Source organism: Pinus tabuliformis, chromosome 1_2 (genome assembly GCF_031772625.1).
Source record: "Pinus tabuliformis cultivar Carrire ecotype Pingquan chromosome 1_2, CPIR1, whole genome shotgun sequence".
Taxonomy (NCBI): domain Eukaryota; kingdom Viridiplantae; phylum Streptophyta; class Pinopsida; order Pinales; family Pinaceae; genus Pinus; species Pinus tabuliformis.
In genome coordinates this window covers 734,255,370-734,277,261 of record NC_142298.1, presented here as the reverse complement: position 1 = coordinate 734,277,261, position 21,892 = coordinate 734,255,370, and the positions used below count along the sequence as shown (strand labels likewise).

Sequence of the window (21,892 nt, the reverse complement as noted above, 5' to 3'; positions counted from 1 at the left end):
TATAAATACGTAGGCAGCGTACAAACACAACCTCATTAAAGGGCCCATTAATCAGAAGCACGTTCCACCAACTGAGAAGTTATAACAGAGCGTAGAAGTCAGTAGAAAATATCGGAGAGCCTTCAATGCGAGAAAGGCGGTGGCTGCAGGGAGGAGGGCGGCCACCGCCAGAACCGTAAATAAAAGGAGAGGCCTGATCCGAGAGAAGGGGGCAAAAACCAGGAGCAGAAATTCACCAGGAGAAACCAGGAGGAAGATAACTATCCATTGGAAGAGCTTTAAGGGACTGAGGTTCTGGGCACGGAGGGACAAAGAGCTTCTGTTGTGAAGTTCTCTGGATTGAGCAGCTAGGTTTGCTCAATCTGGCTGCGTGGTATTGGTCTCCCGGAATCTGGATCCAATAATCACGACACCACCAGCAGGATCAGCAGCACCAGTAGAATTAGCCGCATCAGCAGCAGTTGAGGTAAGTACAAATTAATTCTTCAGACTTCTGTATTTCAGATTTTAAATTCTGTGTGCGAATAGTTATTTCAGATTTTAGTTACTGTTGGGGTATTGGTCACTACAGATGGTACATCCCTGATGATAAAGATCTTCGAGATACCATCCTTAAGGAAGCTCACAAAGCAGTATATTGTGCTCATCCTGGAGTAGGGAAAATGTATGCGGATACCAAGAAACTCTTCTTTTGGGCCGGCATGAAGCGTGATATCACTCAATTTGTTGCAAAATGTTTGGAATGTCAGCAAGTAAAGGCAGATCATTGTCACCCAGCGGGTCTCTTACAACCCCACGACATTCCTATGTCTAAATGGGAGACCATTTCTATGGATTTTATCACTGGACTACCTCTTACTTCTCAAAGACACAATGCCATTCTGGTAGTGGTGGATAAATTAACAAAAAGCGCCCATTTTATTCCAGTAAGAGATACTTATGATGTTGCTGACGTGGCTCGAGTATTCATAAACGAAATTATCAGATTTCATGGAGTACCTAAGAAGATTATATCCGATAGAGATTCGCGATTCACTTCCAGATTCTGGACGTGCATGCAGACAGCCTTAGGTACTCAGCTAAATTTAAGCACGGCTTACCATCCTGAGACTGATGGGCAAACTGAAAGAGTAAATCAGGTACTTGAAGACATGTTGCGAATGTATGTAATGGATCAGCAATCACACTGGGAAAAGTATTTACCCTTGGTTGAATTCGCATACAACAACAGTTACCACAGTTCGATTGGGATGCCTCCATTTGAAGCTTTATATGGCAGACCTTGCAGAACACCGTTAAGTTGGGACAGGTTAGAAGATCGAGTGATAATAGGACCCGAATTAATCCATGAAATGGAAGCACAGGTCAGACAGATTAGACAGCGATTAAAGGAAGCACAAGATAGACAAAAGAGTCATGCTGATGCTCACCGAACTGATAGGAGGTATGAAGTAGGGGACCAGGTCTTCGTCCGCATCAAACCAAATAAAAGTACTATTCGATTCGGAAAAGGGACAAAGCTGTCACCCCGATTTATAGGACCGTTTAAAGTCGTGGAAAGAGTTGGACCTGTTGCCTATCGTCTTGCCCTGCCACCCCACCTGCATAGAATTCATAATGTATTTCATGTTTCTGTATTAAGACATTATGTAGCTGATCTATCTCATAACATCCAGTGGAAAGAATTGCAGGTATCGGACGAGGGAGTCATAACGGTCGAACCTTTACGTATACTGGAATGTAGAGTTCGACAGTTGAGGAACCGTTTGGTGGACCAAGTTAAGGTCCAATGGGACAAGTATAGTCCTGGATCAGCAACTTGGGAAGATACAGAGGACATATGTCGGAGATACCCTAATTTATGTCCATTTTGAAGAACTTTACAATATGTTTTGTATATATTTACTTCACTACAGTCAGAGACTCAGAAACATTTTTGAATGATTATGGATAAACATGAAACTTTGTGGCATAATATATGTTTAAATTTCTGTTGGTACATGGATACCAAAACGATATATGTGGTTCATTTTACTAAATTATAGTTGTTAAAGTAAAGACATTTATCTATAGACCGAATTTATTTATTTTTGTCAAATATGATCAATAGAATAGAGATCAGAAAGTGAATACATTCTAGATGAACGTCAAAAGACATGCATGGAATATTACAAAATATGTTGTATTAAAGTATCATAGATGAATTCATGAGGGAATAATATGTGAGTTATTTGAATATGCTGATACACATTTTACGAATGCATGGATAAGCGTCTGATTGCAGGTAATACACAGTTACCGGGATGACCACGTGACGACAGAACCTCAGATCAATTAAAGCTCAAAGTGATCCTATGATAGGGTAGTAGCCCTAATTTTATTGGGAGGGGTGGAGGTGTTGCCCACCGTTTATCCTCCGAACCTGGGGTCATGGGAGGACTGTGCGAGTCACGCTCCCCTAGACGTGTGATGATGACTGCCGGATGCCTACTGGGGATCAGGTCGGTATAACCGACGCTGTCACCTTAGAGTTATGAATGGAGAGGTCAGTAAAACTGACCCCATGGCATACTCTGGTAGAGGACGGATATAAAAGAATGTTGAATGAATTAATTTCAAATGAGCCAACCAGTGTTGCACACATCGCGATAAAATCGCGATAAAATCGGAAAATCGCGATTTTTTAAATTTGCCGATTCAAAGCGCGATTTTTATCGAAAAAATCGCCCATTTTTTTTATAGCGATTTTTATCGAAAAAATCGCGATTTTTTCAAAAAATCGCGATTTTTTCGGTTAAAATCGCGGGGGGCGCGGGCAGCGGGGTTTTATATGGAAAAAACGATTTTTTTTTTATTCATTCAGCAGTCCGCCGCGGAGGAGAAGGAGAAGAAGGGAGGGAGAGGGTTGCCGTCGGTTGTGGGAGCGAATCGAAGCGATTTTAGGAGGAATCCAAGCCAAGATCGCCAATTTGTCCATAAACCAGGTATGTAGATTAATTTTTTTTTGTTTTGGTTCAATAAAAACTTTGTTTTTCATTGTTTTTAAAGAATTTTTGGAAATTTTTCATTGATTTGGGATGGGTTATTTGTTATGACTATGAGAACCAATTTTTGATTTTTATTTTCTCATTTTCTTTAAACATTGTTTATTTTTTTTGATTTTTCATTGTTTTTTGGCATTTGGTTGGGTGACTTGGGTTTAGAAATTGGGATTTTGGAAATAATTAGCTTGTAATTTTGCAAATGCTAAATTGTAATTTGTATTTACTATTATCATTTATGTAATCCTAAATTCCTATTTCCTAATCCTTATTTTTCCATAGGTTTGCAAATTCAAAATTCAAAAACAAACATGCCAAGGAAATTGGATCCTTTCTGGGAATATGGTGACCCTAAAACTCCGAATGATAGACAAAACTTGTATTGCAAGTTGTGTGGAAAGGAAATATTCGGGGGGGTGTACAGGTTGAAGTTCCACCTTGCACAAATCCCTGGACGTGATGTGGGGCCCTGTCTAAAGACAAATGCTGAAATTATCCAAAAAGCCATGAGAGCATTGGGAGAATTAGAGCACACTAGAGACGCCAAAGAAGAACTCAAAAGGCAACTAAAAAGGTCAGTTGAAGGAAGTGGGCCAAGTGGCACAGGTTCTACTGCAGCGTCAGTCAATCCGTTTGCTGCATCATCATATTTTGTTCCTCGAACCACACCTGGTTCACAACCAACTATCGGTTCAATGATGAAAAGAACTGAAAAAGAAAAAGCTGACAAGTTGATGACAAAATTTCTCCTCTGGAGTGATATTCCTTTCAGCATTATAAGGAATAATCCATTTTTCCAACCTACTCTTGATGCTGTTGCCAGTGTTGGCCCGGGGTACAAACTCCCTTCTCTTCATGATTTCAGAGGCCGGCTTCTTCAAGATGAAAAGCGTGACTGCACCCAAAGATTGGAGGATTTTAGGGCATCATGGGCACAAACAGGATGCACTGTTATGTCAGATGGTTGGACTGACCAAAAGGGGAGAACCCTTATAAACTTCTTGGTTAGTTGTCCCTTGGGGACTATGTTTATCAAATCTGTTGATGCAACTCATCAAATCAAAGATGCAAAAAATTTATGTGATTTGCTGGATGTGTTTATTTTGGAGGTGGGTGCAGAAAATGTTGTCCAAGTCATAACGGACAACGCTGCAAATTATGTTGCTGCTGGTAGAATGCTTATGGACAGGCATCCTACTTTATTTTGGACACCTTGTGCTGCCCATTGTATTGATTTGATGTTAGAGGACATAGGGAAAATTCCCTTTGTCAAAGAGGTTGTTGACTCATCAAAAACCATCACAAAATTTATTTACAATCACACATCTGTGCTTAGCTTGATGAGAAAATGCACCAACAACAAAGAGTTGGTGCGCCCCGCCATTACACGGTTTGCGACGAGTTTCATATCTCTTCAATCCCTCTTGAATTCTATGTGGGATTTGAAGAGAATGTTTGTTTCAGAGGAGTGGCGTTCTTCGCCAATGAGCCGCAAACCAGAAGGAGAGGCCGTCTGCAGACTTGTTTCATACCAAGAAGACTTCTGGGCGGGAGTGCAGGAGGTGTGCGCTGTCACTGAACCTTTGGTAAAGGTTCTTCGGTTGGTAGATGGTGAGAAGCCCGCAATGGGCTATTTGTATGAAGCCATGGACAGGGCCAAAGAAGCCATTCGGTCGTACTATGATGACAAGGGAGATGATGGGTTCCAGAGACAACTCCTTCTATGGAAGGTCATTGATGAGCGATGGAACAACACACTCCATCGTCCCATTCATGCTGCTGGGCTTTTCCTGAACCCTGCATTTTCTTATGCATGTGGGTTTAATTTTGATGTTGAGGTCGTGGAAGGATTATTAACCTGTGTCCAGAAGATGGTGAGATCTTCAGAAGAACGTATGGAGATCTCTAGACAAATTGAGCAATATAAGTTGTCAGGTGGCTTATTTGGCTTTGATATGGCTGTCATTGATAGGACGGTTAAAATGCCAGGTATTTTTTAGTTTGTAGTATGTACTTTGTAACTTTGTTTCAAATTTCATTGTTTCTTCAAATTCCATTTTTTTCTTATGTTTATTTAAAATTTTATTTGTAATTTTGTTGTAGACGCATGGTGGAAGATGTATGGTGGCAGAGTACCCCTTTTGCAAAATCTTGCCATACGCATCCTCAGCCAAACATGCAGCTCCTCGGGATGTGAGCGCAATTGGAGTGTATTTGAAAAAATACACAACAAGAAGCGCAATAGGTTAACACTTAAACATTTAAAATATTGCAAATTTCCAAATAAATTTTTGAATTCATTAAAGTTTTAAACAATATTTTTTTTATAATATTAATTATTAATTATTAATTTATTATTTCATGAACTTTGTACAGGTTGGAGTCCCATAGACTTAATGACATGGTCTATGTCTACTACAATCTTCGATTGTGGGTGAAACAACTAGAGAAGACACCTGATACGGAAGCCATCTCATTGGATGGGATTGACACCACTGCTGAATGGAGGGTTGAGACCGAGAGGCCTCTCATGGATCCCACTGAGGATTGGTTAGTGCAGGATGAGGGGGAGGAGGAGGGGGAGGAGGAGCAGGAGCAGGAGCAGGAGCAGGAGGAGGAGGAGTTGGAGGAGCAGGAGGAGGAGGTGACACCGCCTACCCGGGCTACCCGGGCTACCACTACCACCAGTAGAGGACGTGGTCTCCGTCCACCTCAGCCTCCTATAGCTGCTACTACTAGTTCTTCAGCTTCTAGAGCACGTCAGACTCCACTGCCATTTCCACCACCACAGGCACCAGCTTCTACATCTAGAGGGAAAGAGAAAGTTGTGCCATTTTCTCGCAAGAGGGGCAGAGGAAATCAATAGGATTAGACTTTCATTTTATTGTATATGACATTATGACATGATGAGATACATTATCATATTTTTTGTTGATATTTTGAGGCTGAGTTGGACTTGGGACTCAGGACTTACTATTCAGGACATGATTCAATGTTATGTGTGATTTTAGCGCTAGAAATGATATTAAACATCTTATATATTAGTTTTTTTATCATATTTATGTGTCAATGTATTTATTTTATGTTGTAGATGGTTTAGATATTAAAAAAATTGAAAAAAATTGAAAAAAAATGAATATTTTTGTGCCAAACGATTTTTTCCCGCTTTTTTCCGATTTTTTCCCGATTTTAACGATTTTTTCCGCTTTTTTCCCGGCGCCGATTAAATCCCGATCGCGATGTGTGCAACACTGGAGCCAACAGCTCAATCATAATACAGAAATATTTACAATAATAGAAACATCAGGTTTCTATGTAGAAAATAGAAACACTCAGTTTCATCAAAGAAACTGCTAAAAGAATATAAATAGCAACAGCTAAAAGGAATGAGCATTAAATGCTAAATAGGAATATTCTAATATATTCTAATACCCTCCCTTAATGCTCAATCTATTTACAACACCAATAGACTTTCTGAATTTTACAAATTTATCAGGACCAAGAGGCTTGGTGAAGATGTCGGCGGGCTGCTCTGTTGTGGGAACATATTGCAACTGAACTGAGCCGTCTTCAACAAGCTGGCGAATGTAGTGGCAATGAGTTTCCACATGCTTTGTTCGTTCATGAAAGACAGGATTCTTGGCAAGTTTGAGCACTCCCTGATTATCAAAAAACAAAGAAGTAGGCCCTGTCTGAGAAACATGCATATCTGCCAGCATACGTCGAAGCCAAACTGCCTCACAGGATGCCTTAACTGCTCCCCGATACTCGGCTTCTGTTGAGGAGAGAGCCACTGCCTGTTGCTTCTTACTAGTCCAAGTAACAGCACCGGATCCTAGATTAAACACATACCCAGCTGTAGATTTACGGTCATCAACCGAACCGGCCCAGTCAGAATCAGTGTAACCACTGAGAATAGGATTGGAACTTCTAGTGTATAGGAGGCCATAATCAGAAGTGCCACGCACATATCGTAGCACACGCTTTGCTGCTTGCCAATGATGAGCTTTAGGAGCAGACATGAAGCGAGAAATGTAGCTTACTGCAAAACTGATGTCAGGTCTGGTAGCAGTAAGATAGATGAGACTGCCCACTAATTGCCTGAATAAAGTTTCATCCACAAGGGGAGAGGATGACTGAGCTGAAAGTTTGAGCCCTGGTTCCATAGGAGTCGTGGCCGGTTTGCAATCCTGCATTCTGAATCTGTCCACAAGATTTTTGGCATACTTGGACTGAGAGAGAAAGATCTGATTTTCAGTCTGCCAAACTTCAACCCCCAGACAATAATGAAGAAGCCCCAAGTCTGTCATCTCAAAAGTTCTGCATAAATCTTGTTTGATCCCATGGATCAAATGTGCAGAGCTGCCAGTAATGATAAGATCATCCACATAGACAACCACAAACAAGATATCATCACCAGTATGCTTGATGTACAGGTTTGCATCAGAAGGGCTCCGCTGAAAACCCTGATCTGTCAGGTACTGATCAATTTTCATGTACCAAGCCCGAGGAGCTTGTTTCAATCCATAGATTGCTTTAGCTAACCGACACACTTTCTGTTCTTGACCAGCAACCTTGAATCCTGGAGGCTGCGTCATGTAGACTTCTTCTTGGAGATCACCATTTAGGAAAGCACTTTTTACATCCATCTGATGAACTTTCCAATTGAACTGAGCTGCTAGGGCAAGAACAAGCCGTATGGTACTCATCTTGGCTGTAGGAGCAAAAGTCTCCTCATAGTCGATGCCTTCCTTCTGTGAAAATCCTCGAGCCACAAGCCGAGCTTTATACTTGTCTATGGTTCCATCAGCTTTGTATTTCACTTTATACACCCATTTGCAGCCTATGGGCTTTTTGTCTGCAGGAAGATCAGAAAGTGTCCATGTGTGATTCTTCTGAAGACTCTGGAATTCGGCTTCCATAGCCTGTTCCCACTCAGATGTACCCTTAGCCTCTGAATAGGTTTGAGGCTCAAAAGTACTGTGTAGGTTAGCCATAAGAGCAAAATTGACTGTAGACTGTTGTCTATTCTTATGTCTAGAAGTTCTGCCTTCAAGGAGCTCATCATCCTGGAGATCACCAATGGTTTTAGCCCACCATTTTGGCCGAAGAGTAGAAGAAGCAATAGCAGAAGTAGAGGAACCAATATCAGGAGTAGGTGGAGGAGACTCAAGAGCAATAGGGGCGGCAAGAGGAGGGTTATTTTCTGGAGGAAGCTCAGATAGAGTATGATCAAATACTGATGCTACATCATCCCTCCCATCAGGTGGACCAACCGGAAGAAGTACACTGTGAGGCTGATCCTCAGAACACTGCTTAGAAGAAGAAGACTGAAAAAATCCTCTGTCTTCATCAAATACTACATCCCGACTGAAGCTAAGACGACCAGTGGCTATATCTATTAGCCTATAGGCCTTGTGATGATCACTGTACCCTGTCATCATGAGTTTCTGGCTTTTGGAATCCAACTTAGATCACTTAGCAGCTGGAATCCAAACATATGCAACTGAGCCAAATACTTTGAGATGACTGATCTTAGGCTTTCGGCCAGACCAAACCTCTTCAGGAGTCTTCCTTGTAACAACCTGAGTGGGTGATCTGTTAAGAAGATAAACAGCAGTAAATACTGCTTCAGCCCAGAATTTGTTTGGAACAATCCTGTGTTGTAGCATGGAACGAGCCATTTCAACAACCGTGCGATTGCGACGCTCGACAACACTGTTTTGCTGAGGAGTGTAAGGAGTGGTTAATTGACGTTTGATGCCATGAAAATCACATAAGTTGGCAAACGCTGAAGAACAAAATTCCCCCCCATTGTCTGTCCTAAGGGTCATGATGTTACAACCAGATTCTTTCTCCACTAATGTTTTAAACTTCTGAAAGGTACTAAGAACATCAGATTTATTTTTTAAAAAATATACCCACATCTTTCTACTGAAATCATCTACAATAAGTAAAAAATATTTGCAAGCAGTGATAGAGGCTGTATTCATAGGTCCGCAAATATCAGCATGAAGTAACTGAAGTACCTTAGATGCGTGCCAAGATTCTCCATTTTTGAATGAAGACCGATGTTGCTTTCCCGCTTGACAGGCGCTGCATACCCCCAACTGCTGAGTCTGAATATCAGGTAATCCAGACACAAGTCCCTCCCTAGAGAGCTGAGAGAGATACTGCATATTGAGATGCCCATATCGCTGATGCCATAGAGTGCTGATAGGAGAAATACGTGCTGCTAGAGCCACTTCTGGAGAGTCACCGGTGTCAAGTAGCCTGTATAAACCATGATCTTCTAGGCCAACAGCAACTGTTAAACTAGACTCCCTGTCAATAATGGAGCACTTGTGGGTACTGAACACTACATCAAGTTGAGGAGAATTCCTCATAATCTGGCTGACAGATAGCAGATTAATTTCCATACCAGGAACATAGTATACATTCAGAAATATAAGTGTGCGCCCACCAGACTGAATTTGAACTGTACCTCTGCCAGCTACTGTGTACTTTTCACCTTCGCCAAATACCATGGAATCACTGAAAGGTGAGAAGTCAATAAACCAGTCACGCCTGTGAGAAAAATGACGTGATGCGCCAGAATCAATGTACCATGCAGAGGAAGGAACATGGTCTGAAGACCTTTTAGCCATAAAGGCGTAAAAGGCAGACTCTGTCTGCTCGGAATGTTCTGCAACATTTGCTGTCTGATGTGGCCCTCCCTGTTTCCTCTGTTCAGAAGCAATCCTCTGTCGGCAATCTTTCTTCATGTGACCGAACCTGTGACAGTAATTACACAGCACACTTTTCTTCCGAGCAGGATCAAAAGGCTGAGAGGAGCCTTTCTGCTGAAAGGACTGAGAGGACTGATATTTTGCAGAAAATGCATTTTCCGAGGACACTGATGAAGCACTACTACCAAACTGCTGTTTCCACCGATCCTGCTGCAGAAGTTTGGTACATAAATCTGGAAACTTCAGATCAACATTTGTGGTGGTAATGTTGAGCGTTTCAATGAAGTGTTCATAAGATTTCGGTAGACTTTTCAAAGTAATGACTACCATATCTTCCTCCTCCATGGTCCGACCAATGGCTTCGAGCTGATCTCGAATGTCTTTAATTTTGTTGAGATGTTCCTGTAAAGACATATGTTCGTCCATCATGATGGAGAACAACTGATTTTTGAGAAAAAAAGCTCTGCTTTTATCAGATGTCTCATGCAATTCTTTCAACTGTTGCCAGATTTCAGCAGCTGTCTTGCCAGAAGGGATCTGTGGTAACTGATCATCAGCGACAGAGAGCTTGAGAAGCATAACAGCCTCTCGATTTCGATCATCAAATTTATCTTGATCGGTCCCGGTTGTACCGGGACGAAGCTCTTTGCCCAAAATGAGTTGATCAAGACGCCTGTACTCAAAAATGGTCAACATTCTTTGTTTCCAAATGTTATAGTTGCTGCCATTAAAGCGTTGATTTCCTTCTAACATCAGATTGGTAAGTGTGGCCATTTTCCCAAAGAAAATACAAAAGTATGACACACAAGAACAATGTAGCTGACTGTTTATCCTGGTGTAAATTAAAGAACAGACTTTGTCTTGCTAAAAAAAAATTTTACCCAGCAAAAATATTTCTCCAGTTTAAAACAATGGTAATACTGCTAGCACAAAATATATTTCTGAGAATACAGTTTCCCACAGGAGAATGCAAGTCTACCACAAGAGTATACTGATGCAAGAAACAGATGTCACAGGTCTGAGTTTGTAAAGGAGGCTGTCAGGATCACAAGAGAAAAAAATTCCGCTGATGGGTAACACACTGCCGGCAACCAGAACCACAAATACAGCAAATACGAAGATTGAAAAATGGACCCACGTGTGCTGTCTCAGCTTCACGTTTCTGCTGATTAGTAACACACTGCCGGCAAGCACCACGGATTGGGAACGCTGATAAATCGAAGATCTAAACAAATTGGCCCACGTGAGCTATCAAAGCTTCACGTCACGTCTCAGCTGTATACGTCTCAGGTATATACGTCTCAGAGGTATAGATCCACAGGTGTATACGCTTTATATATATATACACTGGATCACGATTGCTGAGGAATTCCACGTTGTGGTCGAGTAGCCGCCAGGCGAAGAAGAAGATAGCCGAATTCACGATTCCAAGCAAACTGGCCAGCCAAAAAAAATTCCGCTCCCACGAAAACAGTCACCGCCACAAAGTTATTTCCTTAATAAAATGATCATGCAAGGGACGAATCCATTTCTGTATCGAGATGGACGACTGTAAGCTTTTATCACAGCGAGCAAAGCCGAGGCTAAGACTCAGTGAAGGCTGCCTGGCTTACAGAGGGCTCGACCTTAGAAAGGACTCAAGAGATTACGATGCAGAGAGAATTACTGTTCAAGAAATCTCTTAACCTTGCTCTGATACCATAAAAGAATGTTGAATGAATTAATTTCAAATGAGCCAACAACTCAATCATAATACAGAAATATTTACAATAATAGAAACATTAGGTTTCTATGTAGAAAATAGAAACACTCAGTTTCATCAAAGAAACTGCTAAAAGAATATAAATAGCAACAGCTAAAAGGAATGAGCATTAAATGCTAAATAGGAATATTCTAATAGGATAGGATGGGAGCAGAAGAGATTAGGGAGGATAGGATGATTTTGAATAGCTTGGGGACCGGGATAGAAAAGGTCATGTCCATTAAAACCTTGAACCTAAAACTCTAAACTTCGGGACGAAGTTCTCAGAAGGGGGGGTGTATGTAACGACCCAGCTAAATTGATCCATTATATAAAGTTTTAAACCTTATAATAAGACCAAATGTGATGAAATTCAAACAATAAATGTGTTAAGTTTTTATAAATAAAATTTAAATTTATAAACATATATAAGTTAAACTTTATAAAAAGTATAATTAAACCTTTATAATATATATATATTAAATTTACAAAATACATAATTGAACTTATAATATAAATCTTATATACTATATAATGGACCTTATAACATAAATCTTATATACTATATAATGGACCTTATAATATAAATCTTATATACAATGGACCTTATAAATCTTATATATTATATAATGGAACTTATGATATAAATTGATAACTTAAATGTTATAAAGATCTGGCTGAACTTATAAATACGTAGGCAGCGTACAAACACAACCTCATTAAAGGGTCCATTAATCAGAAGCACGTTCCACCAACTGAGAAGTTATAACAGAGCGTAGAGGTCAGTAGAAAATATCGGAGAGCCTTCAATGCGTGAAAGGCGGTGGCTGCAGGGAGGAGGGCGGCCACCGCCAGAACCGTAAATAAAAGGAGAGGCCTGATCCGAGAGAAGGGGGCAAAAACCAGGAGCAGAAATTCACCAGGAGAAAACCAGGAGGAAGATAACTATCCATTGGAAGAGCTTTAAGGGTCTGAGGTTCTGGGCACGGAGGGACAGAGAGCTTCTGTTGTGAAGTTCTCTGGATTGAGCAGCTAGGTTTGCTCAATCTGGCTGGGTGGTATTGGTCTCCCGGAATCTGGATCCAATAATCACGACACCACCAGCAGGATCAGCAGCACCAGTAGAATCAGCCGCATCAGCAGCAGTTGAGGTAAGTACAAATTAATTCTTCAGGCTTCTGTATTTCAGATTTTAAATTCTGTGTGCGAATAGTTATTTCAGATTTTAGTTACTGTTGGGGTTTGGTCACTACATAAAAGGAGGTCTTGTCATTTGTATCATCCAAGAATTGTTCATTTGTGTAATGTAAAGGAGGTTGCCCCCTCGAAGAGGCTGAATTCTAAGGCATTCAACTATCTTTTCTATCTTTTTGTGGTTTCATAACACACATAGTAAGGCCTTGACTAACAACTCTATCTCTCCATAAGATCTGAGCACAATGTTGGCGAGACTAATGATTTATAGACACCTTCATCATTGTCTCTCAAGGAACATACCCCACCTGGGTTCTCTCAAGGTATGTCCTTCTAGGACTATCCTTATCTTGGATTCCCAGTCCTCAAAGAATATCGGTCCTCTATGACTATTATCTTGGATGCCCTACCACATCCTTAAAGAGTATCAGATGCCAAATGCTTACCCAATCCTCCATTCTTTCTTCCCAAAGTGAAGACAAGAATGATGTGTCTATCTCTCCCTCTCAGCCAGGAGGATATACCCATTCCAATAAAGGAATGTACCCATTCCTATAAAAGGAATGTACCTAAGCTCCCCCTTAACCATGGGCTTGACCAAGCTCGCTCTTAACCAGGGACTTGCTTCCAACAACTTTTTGTTTCTAGGTGGAGATCATGGGACCTTCAATTGCTTGTAGAGCTCCTTCCTTCAATGTCGTGAAATCCATAAAAGTTATGGAGCCTTCATCTTTGGGCACAAGCCATCCATCACTTTCCTCAAGTCAGTCATGTCATCCTTCTTATCGGAAAGTGATCTTCTAGTTCACATCTGGCTTTCCTTCCTACAACTACCTTTTCCACATCATGTTTCCTTCAGGGTCTTTGATCCCACCACATGAGTGCTAGTTGTAGGTGCCTTCTACAACTCTTTTTCGGTAGCCCTGCATTAACCCATCCAGATGTTGTTAAAAAAAAATGAACATCAAATCAAAATTACCTTTTGCGATGGCTTTTCATCATGACATCTTCTTGCTCACAATATCAACATCCTGCATATTCACAAACACATATCCAAATCTTCATATGTCAAGGGTCTTCTCTCTTTACAGACCTTATCACGATCTTCTTTTCCATGGAGATGTCTTGACCAGTTCTTCTAATCGTCAGAGTAGACTTCCTGTAGTTGCATTTTTCACGATCTCTTCTTTCTTTCTTCACATGTTGCTCTCAGGAATTTCCATTCATAGTTCCTTTATCTCTGTCAACCACCTCATATTCCATATGAGGACAAATTACGTTGATTTCATATTTGTCAATATGTGAACCATGTCTTTATGCATATTTCAAAGGAAGAGATCCTTTATCATGCTCACAAGGTAGAGTGTTCACTATTTGCAACTATATGATGACATGACTGAATTTATGAAATATATACATACCTCTTTTCTCATTTTGGTTATCTAGACTTCCTTCAACAACTTCCTTTCCTTTATTGAGAGTACTTTAATTAACTTGTTCTACTTCACTCCTTCGTCACCAAACCACCATTCTTCTAAACAATATATACCCCACACAAAGTAGGATGATTAGCGAGACATTTGCTTCTTCCAAGTAGAGGTGAACCTTCTAATGAAGATCTAGATTATCCTCATTTGGTAGAAGCTCCTTTCTCATGATGATGATTTATGATGAATTCCTTCTATCATGCTATGACTTTAATCATATGAGGTTTATCAAGAGCTACTTTCTTTATATGATAACTGTTATATCCATGTAGACTTCTACTTCAACTATTCTTTCAAGCTTCTCTAATGAAGTCATGAACTCTTGCTTCAATGTTATGCTTTTAGAATGATGCCATCTTCTTACTAAGATGCATGAATACAATACCAAAATATGATGTCAATTTATCTTTCTAGGGTTTTTATGCAATCATGAGGTCATCTTAGGGTTTCTTAAGTTCAAACCCTAGATCAGATTATTTTCTCTTTATGTCATACTAGGTTTTATCCCATGCCCTAGAATCCTAACAAACCCTAGAAATCAAATCGTAGGGAACAAGTACCTTACTAGGGTTTCTTATGAACGATTTAGAGTTTATAGTTCAAGATATTGAAATAACTACAAACCCTACAGTCATAACGTCAACCCTAAAAATGTCTTATGATGGACCCTTAAAAATATGCCATACATACCTCATGGTTACTTCCCTGTAGTGACTGTACTTTCGGATGCCATGGTTCCTAAAGACATGTTTTCTCCAGTGGTGCTTACGAAGAACAATTCCACTAAATTTACATAGATTTCTTTTGATGTCTCCAACTTTGCAACATAAAGTATGAGGGGATCCTTGATGGTTTCTATGAGAATCCTTTGAGCCCTTACTTCCCCTTTTATATTCTTGGCTAGAGCTTTAGCTTCTTTTGGAGGTTTAGTGACAGAACCCTTAGCATGCCCAACGAGTTCATTTTATATAAGGATCAAATCTATCCTTTTCTTCCATGCAAGAAAGCTTGACGACCCAACCAATTTGTTGCTCTTCTTGCAAAATGAAGTCATTTTGACAGATTCAAATATAGATATAAAGATACTTACTTGTCAAGCGAAGATACTCTTTGATGACAATATCTTCAACTTGATGCCTTCTTGATTTTGATGATGATGTTGACAGTGGAAGATGTCTTCTTGATGAAGATGTCTTCCTTCAATAGTGATCCTTCAAAGAGAGGGAGGTCATCTTGGTTCCTTGATGATGATGACAACGCCTTCTCCTTGATGAGCTTCCCTTTCTCTATAGTCAAATTTGCCTTCTAGTAGTTGCAACTTCTTATTCAACCTCTTTTTCGACCCCTGCAATTTGACTGCAATTTTCGATCACTACAAAAACCCTAGTTTCTGCACGCATGGGAGAAAGACAAAGATTTTATCCTTCTCTTTTCTTCGCTTGGATAGAGGCTTCTTCTTTTGCAACTTGGCTTGAAAGATGGCTTATCTTCTACATGGTTTCGACCTCCTTAGGTGATTGTAATATTTCAGCTTTTGTAGCAACAAATGAGCCCTAATCTCCACACACATGTGAACAAGAATAGCCCAAAACAAACCCAAAATTACTTCGATCCTTTAATCTTTGAGATGTGATGATCCTTAATATGAATGGTCCTTCTTGATGATTGATGCTCTAGATGTTTCCAAGATGATTTCTTTATGCTTTGGCCCTTGAGTATCCTTCTTTGTGCTGCCCTTCCTTGATGTAGTTACCTTAGCTCCGATATCATGTTGAGAAATCTAGGGGGCAACAAGTGTAGGTGATTTCTCTTCTTTGATAACTGCGTGTGATGCATTTTTACTTTACTTGATTAACTTCTTCTTTTCCTTTATTATTATTAGTGTTCTCTATCATCAAACAACTACCAAATCATAAAGAACAATGAGACAATAGGACACAAGATATAGGCGATCAGCCAAGGCCAAAACCTCTCCAACTGAGAGGAAAATCCACTAGAATTTTTCTTTTCTTATAGAACTTCAATTGACAAATTCCAAGACCTACGACCCTTGACCAAGACCCTCCAAGACCAAGTCAAATTTCCTTCTTGAACAACTTCCAACAACAAAGTTCGACCTTACAACAACTTCTCCAATAACTTTGACCCCAACAACAATTTCTGCAACTTCGACCTTGATGCAGCTTTAGGAGCTTTGACCTAGCAGCTTCACAGCTTCGACCTAGAAGCAACTTCACAGCTTCGACCTAGAAGCAGCTTCACAACTTCGACCTTGCAACTTCACGTCTTCGATGTAACTTCACAACTTTGATGCAACTTCATAGCTTCAATGCAGCTTCACAACTTCGACGCAACTTCAGAATTTTGTCTTGCCCAATAACAGTAGAGACCCTAACGAAGAAAGAGAGAGAGAGAGGCCCAAAATCTTTGATCTTGATCTTCCTCTTTTTCTTTGTCCTTTTCCAGCTTCTATCTAGAGGAGATCGAACTTGCTTTTGTGTGTGTCCAAATGAGGTCAAATTCCTTCTTATTTATAGGCTTGAGAGGGGTATGAATTGCTATTTTTAGGCTGACTTGTCCTTCATGCAGGCTGACTTGATCTTTGTGCCATGATGAGGTCTTGGCGGGTCTTGTGACTTTCTTTTGACTCAATAAATTTTTCTTTACAATATGTAACATGCCCAAATGGGTCTTCAATACATGACAATGACTCAATGGACTTTATAACAAACCTACAAGCACTGAATGGGTGCTTGGCCTATAAAATAAATTTCCTTGAGCATGAAACCCATGCCTCAAGAATCATAATAAATTTATTTTTCTCTTTACATAAAATCGAACCTAGTTACATATTTCAACACAAGCCATAGATCAAGGCAGCTAGCCATTTTTCCACTTGGAGGGGTCTCATCCTCATATTTTCTAGATAAGGAAGCTCTTGCTCCTCATTGAAAATATGGAAAAATCTTAAGCCCTTGGCGAAGGAAGCTCTGCTACATTTGTAATACTTTTCTGAGCAATAAAATAAAGTCTTTGGGGCAAAGCTATGGTGTTATTCTTTAGTTATATGGTAATATCTCTTTGATCTATTGTGCTTCATGTTCTACTAATGTTTTAATATTGTTATTTCCATTAGGTCTTGAAGATTCATCGGTGTATAGTTATCTAGAATCGTTGTTTACATTTGGAGAAACACTTCAGATAGAGTAGATCACTGTGCTATTCAAATATCTGTGGATCTAACAAAAATCTTTTTGAGTGTGTAGAAACTAACTGTGTTGATTAGATCTTGAATACTTGGGGACGTTCTCGGTTGAATTAATCAACTATTCAGGGCATAGAAGTTGAAGAACACAGTGGGATCATATGAAGACTTATCATTTGAAAATAATGAGGAGGTTTTCTTGCCATTTGCTCTAGATCTAAAAATTTATCTATCTTTAAATCTCTCTCAAAATTTTAAGATCTGTTATAGAATAATCTGCTATTTAAAGATCTAATTAACTAATCAAAGGGCGACGATGTCCTCATACCCTTTGGGTTAGTCTTGTTATTTATGTTGTAAATATTTTCTAACACTTGAATCTATACATTTTTTGGTATATATTTTGTTCATCTTGTATATTATTTTTTGGGGTTGTTTCGTTATTGTTTTCTCTTGCAGATCTGAAGAGGAGGATTTGAATTGGTTTGCGATTTCTCTAACAAATATTTTGCAAGTGGATTCTTTTCAAAATCAAAGGCAAAATTAAAATTTTTCTGAGCCCAAACCCTCCTCCAAGCTAGACGGCTAGGGTTTTGAAGCTCATCGAATTATTTGAGGCTGTCTATCATTTTTCTAGCCCTCCTCCTAGGGCCACAAGCATTTTAAGGCCACCCTTGCATCTAAATCAAATATTTTCAAAAGGTTGTTCATTATAAGATATTTACCAAATTTTTTGCATGGCTATTCTCACTTGCAGTTTCATTTTGCAGACTTGGAATAAAGGCTGCAGGCTCCTCCTAGGCTCCAAAAGTTGAGATTATTGGATATACATTATTCTCTTGGGGTTTTAAATTTTTTTTGTAGTTAAATCTAGCCAGCCGTAGGGATTTTTTTTTTGAGAAATTTTTGGCATAGCCGCAGGCCTAGAGGGTTTGACCTTTATAGAAAATTATTTCACTGACCCTTATCTTGTTTTGCAGTGAAAAGCATAATTTTTGAAGAGGTTTCATCGTTTTTCTTATGGAAGAATCACTGTTGAATAGCCTTGGTATATCTCAATTTTCTGAGTGGGCCGTAAGCCTATTTTTTGGAGTTGATTTTACCTTGGCTGACAGCCCTAAGATGCTATTAAATTTCCTGGTGCCAGAGCTACTTGTGGCTTGGAATTTCTTCAAGGGAGCCATAATATTTGAGCAATGAGGACTTGATTCTGAACCTTAAGAAATTTTCCTGTTAAAATTTAATAAAATTTAACATAAAATTTTGGCTCATTTCCTTGCTTGGCTGAGGGTTTGGTTGACTCTTTTCCTCCAAGTCCGTGAACTAATAGAGGGTTATATCAGTTGGTTTAGAGAATTTGCAATTAAAATCATAAGTGGATCTAATCAGCCTTGTATTTTGAGGAGAATTTGTTGTTGTAGTGTTCTTTTCATCATTGTAAATCTCCTTGAGTTGAGGAGTCCTTTCTCTCTGTCTAAAGGACTTCTTTCTTAAAATCTTGTTCCTTGAGGGAGCCTGGGATCTCAATCCTATGGTATCCCGCCTCCTTTTTTAAAGGGTAGGGCTTCGTGTTTTGTTTTCGTAGACTTTAGATCTAACTTGCTAATTACTCTCCCTCTTGCATTTCGTGCTTATTGCATCCCAAATCTGATCTCTTAAGTTGCATTCATTAATTGGCTACTTGATCTATTGCATTTGGAATAACTCTTGCCTTTGTTTCACTTGAAATTGTAGATTTAAAGTAGTCTCTCGAATCTCTTTTTTGCAATCTCATTTGCCACCATTCACTTGTGCTTTTATCATATAACTTTACTTGTTTCCATTGTCTAATATAAGTAAAGAACATCTTAAGAAGCACTTATTGTTAAAGGCATTTGAGATATTGCTCTAACATCCAAATCTAATTGCATTTCTCTTGTTTCATTGAGTAATCTTAAAATTTGCTTCATTGATCATTGTTGTAAGCTAATAATCTTGTGTTCTAAGTGATTATCATAAATCTTGATTATAAGTTTTCCTTTAATGAAGCATTATTGAATCTCATTGAAGCATCCACATTCGCATCTCAGATCTAGATTTGCATTCCTGAAATTCACTGCCAAGCATAAGCTTGGTTGATAAGAAGATAGGACAACCTTCTTCATTATCCAATTTGAGAAGCTTGACCCTTAAACAACGGTTAAAACGAGTGACTTTGCAGTTCTCTTGCGGCCGAGCCCTTGTAGGAACGGAGGCACTTGGGTTGCTAGAAGTCCTCGGTAGGTATCGTTAATGAAGCCTTTGCCTCCTTCCCCAACAACCTTGTCCTAAGGCTTGCTCCGCTAATAGAGGAGAAGGCCTTCACCCTTAGCTTAGGCATATAATTAAAATTAACCAAGACTTTGCATCTCACATAGATTAGTCTTGCATTCATCTTGCATTTCAATTGATTATCTGTAATTGGAATTGTGAGCTCATTCTATACTTGCAAGTTTTCTATTGTTACACTTGTCAATTTCAAGCTTATTGTCTCTTGAATATCATCTTTACTTGAAGTACAAGTTCTATTTCTCTTGCAGGCTTATCTCTTGTTGCTCATATTGCTGACAATCTCTTGATTTCTTGTACTAACATCTTTTTGCAGCATTGTGTATCTTACAACTTGATATTGTATTGTTATCTGCAAGTAATTTAATTTGTATTTGAGCATTGTTATTAAGGCACTAGTCTCTCACTTTTTCAATCTATCTTTTAACCTTCACCTTGCTCAATAATAATAATCTACTTGCTAATCCTTAATCAAGTTGTCCAAAGAAGTGATTGCCTTGCCCTTAGTCTAGTAGAAGTTTTTGTATCAACAAGTTTTCCTTTTCCCTTCATTTTTAGGGATTGCCCCCCATAGCTTGTCTAGGAGAGAGATTAAACAGAGTGAGTAGGGAATAGGTGACAACCCCTACTCTGAGCATTGCGCCTTAGGTGTACACATTGGATGACAACATGGACCTCAAGACGTATTAAATTTATTGTGACCCTAATTATAGGTTGGATTTTCAATGTCTGAATGATATGGTTTATGCCCACTACAATCTTCAGTTGTGGGTGAGATAGCTTGAGAAAATCCCTAATGTGGATGCTATTTCCTTGGACAAAATTAACATATTTTTTTAGGGAGCACTACCGCTTAACTTCTTGAAGTCAAGTTCCATTGGGGTAGTCACGGGCTTGCAGTCCACCATACCGAATCTCTCCAATATCTTCGCCACATATTTTCCTTGAGATAGGAAAATCTCCCTTGGCTTCTGCCAGATTTCCAGCCCTAGGAAATAGTGCATCTGTCCTAGGTCCTTTATCTCAAACTCGGAAGCCAACTCCCTCTTACATTTGTGAATGAGAGGGTCTGCACTTGTCAGAAAGAGGTCGTCAACATACAACACCAGTATGAGAGGCTTATCATCTTCAACATTAAAGTAAAGGTTCAGATCGACTTCACTCGTAGTGAATCCCAACTTCATCAAGTAGCTATCGATCCTCTCATACCAGGCTCTGGGTGCTTTCTTCAGCCCATAGAGGGCTTTCTTCAACCTGCACACGTGAGATTCTTGATTATGAATCTCAAATCCCTCGAGTTGTTCCACATAGACTTCCTCTTTGATCGAACCATGCAAGAACGCGGTCTTGACATCCATCTGATGTAGGTTCCATCCTTGCAAAGCAACAAAGGCTATGATCGAGCGGATGGTGGTGTATCGGGCAAAAGGTGCAAATATCTCGTCATAATCTATACCTTCCTTTTGAGAGAAGCCACGAGCGAAAAAACGAGCCTTATACTTTTCAACACTTCCATCAGCTCCATGCTTTATTTTGTAAAGCCATTTGGAGGTGACAACTGTTTTGTCCTTGGGACCACATCCCAGACATTGTTCTTCATGATGGACTCGTATTCCTCAGTCATAGAATCCTTCCATACTTGATGCTTCACAGCTTCGGCGAATGATGAAGGCTCATTTTGAATGATCGTGCTCATAATGGTCAAGTATCCTTGATACATGGTCGGTTTCTTACTTTCACGGAAAGTCCCTCTGGGTGCAATGTGTCCTTCGGCATCATAGTGTCCCCCTAAGCCATGAGGACCTCTTCTTAGAAGAGGAAGGCTCTTGCGGAGGGGGATCAATAGGATCCATAGGTTCTTCCACTTCAGGGATCGTCTCATCTTCCTTCTCATCCAGCTTCTTGGTGTCAGCTTCCTTAGTTTTCCTTAGAATAGGAAGATTGTCAACCTTGCTAAGAGCCATGTCTTCGTCAAAGGTGACATCATGACTAATATCAACTTCCCTTTGACCAACCACATAGATTCTATAGCCCTTAGAGTTTTCCCTACAGCCCACGAAGATTCCCTTCTTTTTAGATGCACCCAATTTATTCATTTTCTCTTTCAGCACATGAAAATATACAGGACTTCTAAAAATTCTAAAATGAGAGACATCAAGTTTCTTACCAGTGAACATCTCTTCGGGAGC

The 21,892-nt window shown here is 39.7% G+C and overlaps 2 protein-coding genes across 2 annotated transcripts in view; both read left to right on the top strand.

Annotated features, from left to right (window-relative positions):
* RAD9 (cell cycle checkpoint control protein family) overlaps positions 1-21,892 on the top strand; it is a 98,005-nt gene that overhangs the window by 64,170 nt on the left and 11,943 nt on the right. The window lies entirely within an intron of this gene.
* Positions 2,816-6,224, top strand: LOC149207869 (uncharacterized). Its single transcript, XM_089393957.1, has 2 exons — positions 2,816-5,286; positions 5,418-6,224. Exon 1 carries the CDS (start codon positions 3,353-3,355, stop codon positions 5,039-5,041), a length of 1,689 nt encoding a protein of 562 aa, XP_089250083.1. The 5' UTR covers positions 2,816-3,352; the 3' UTR covers positions 5,042-5,286; positions 5,418-6,224.

Coding starts and splice junctions, on each gene's coding strand:
- LOC149207869 (XM_089393957.1), top strand. CDS start 3,353: ATGCCAAGGAAATTGGATCCTTTCTGGGAATATGGTGACCCTAAAACT.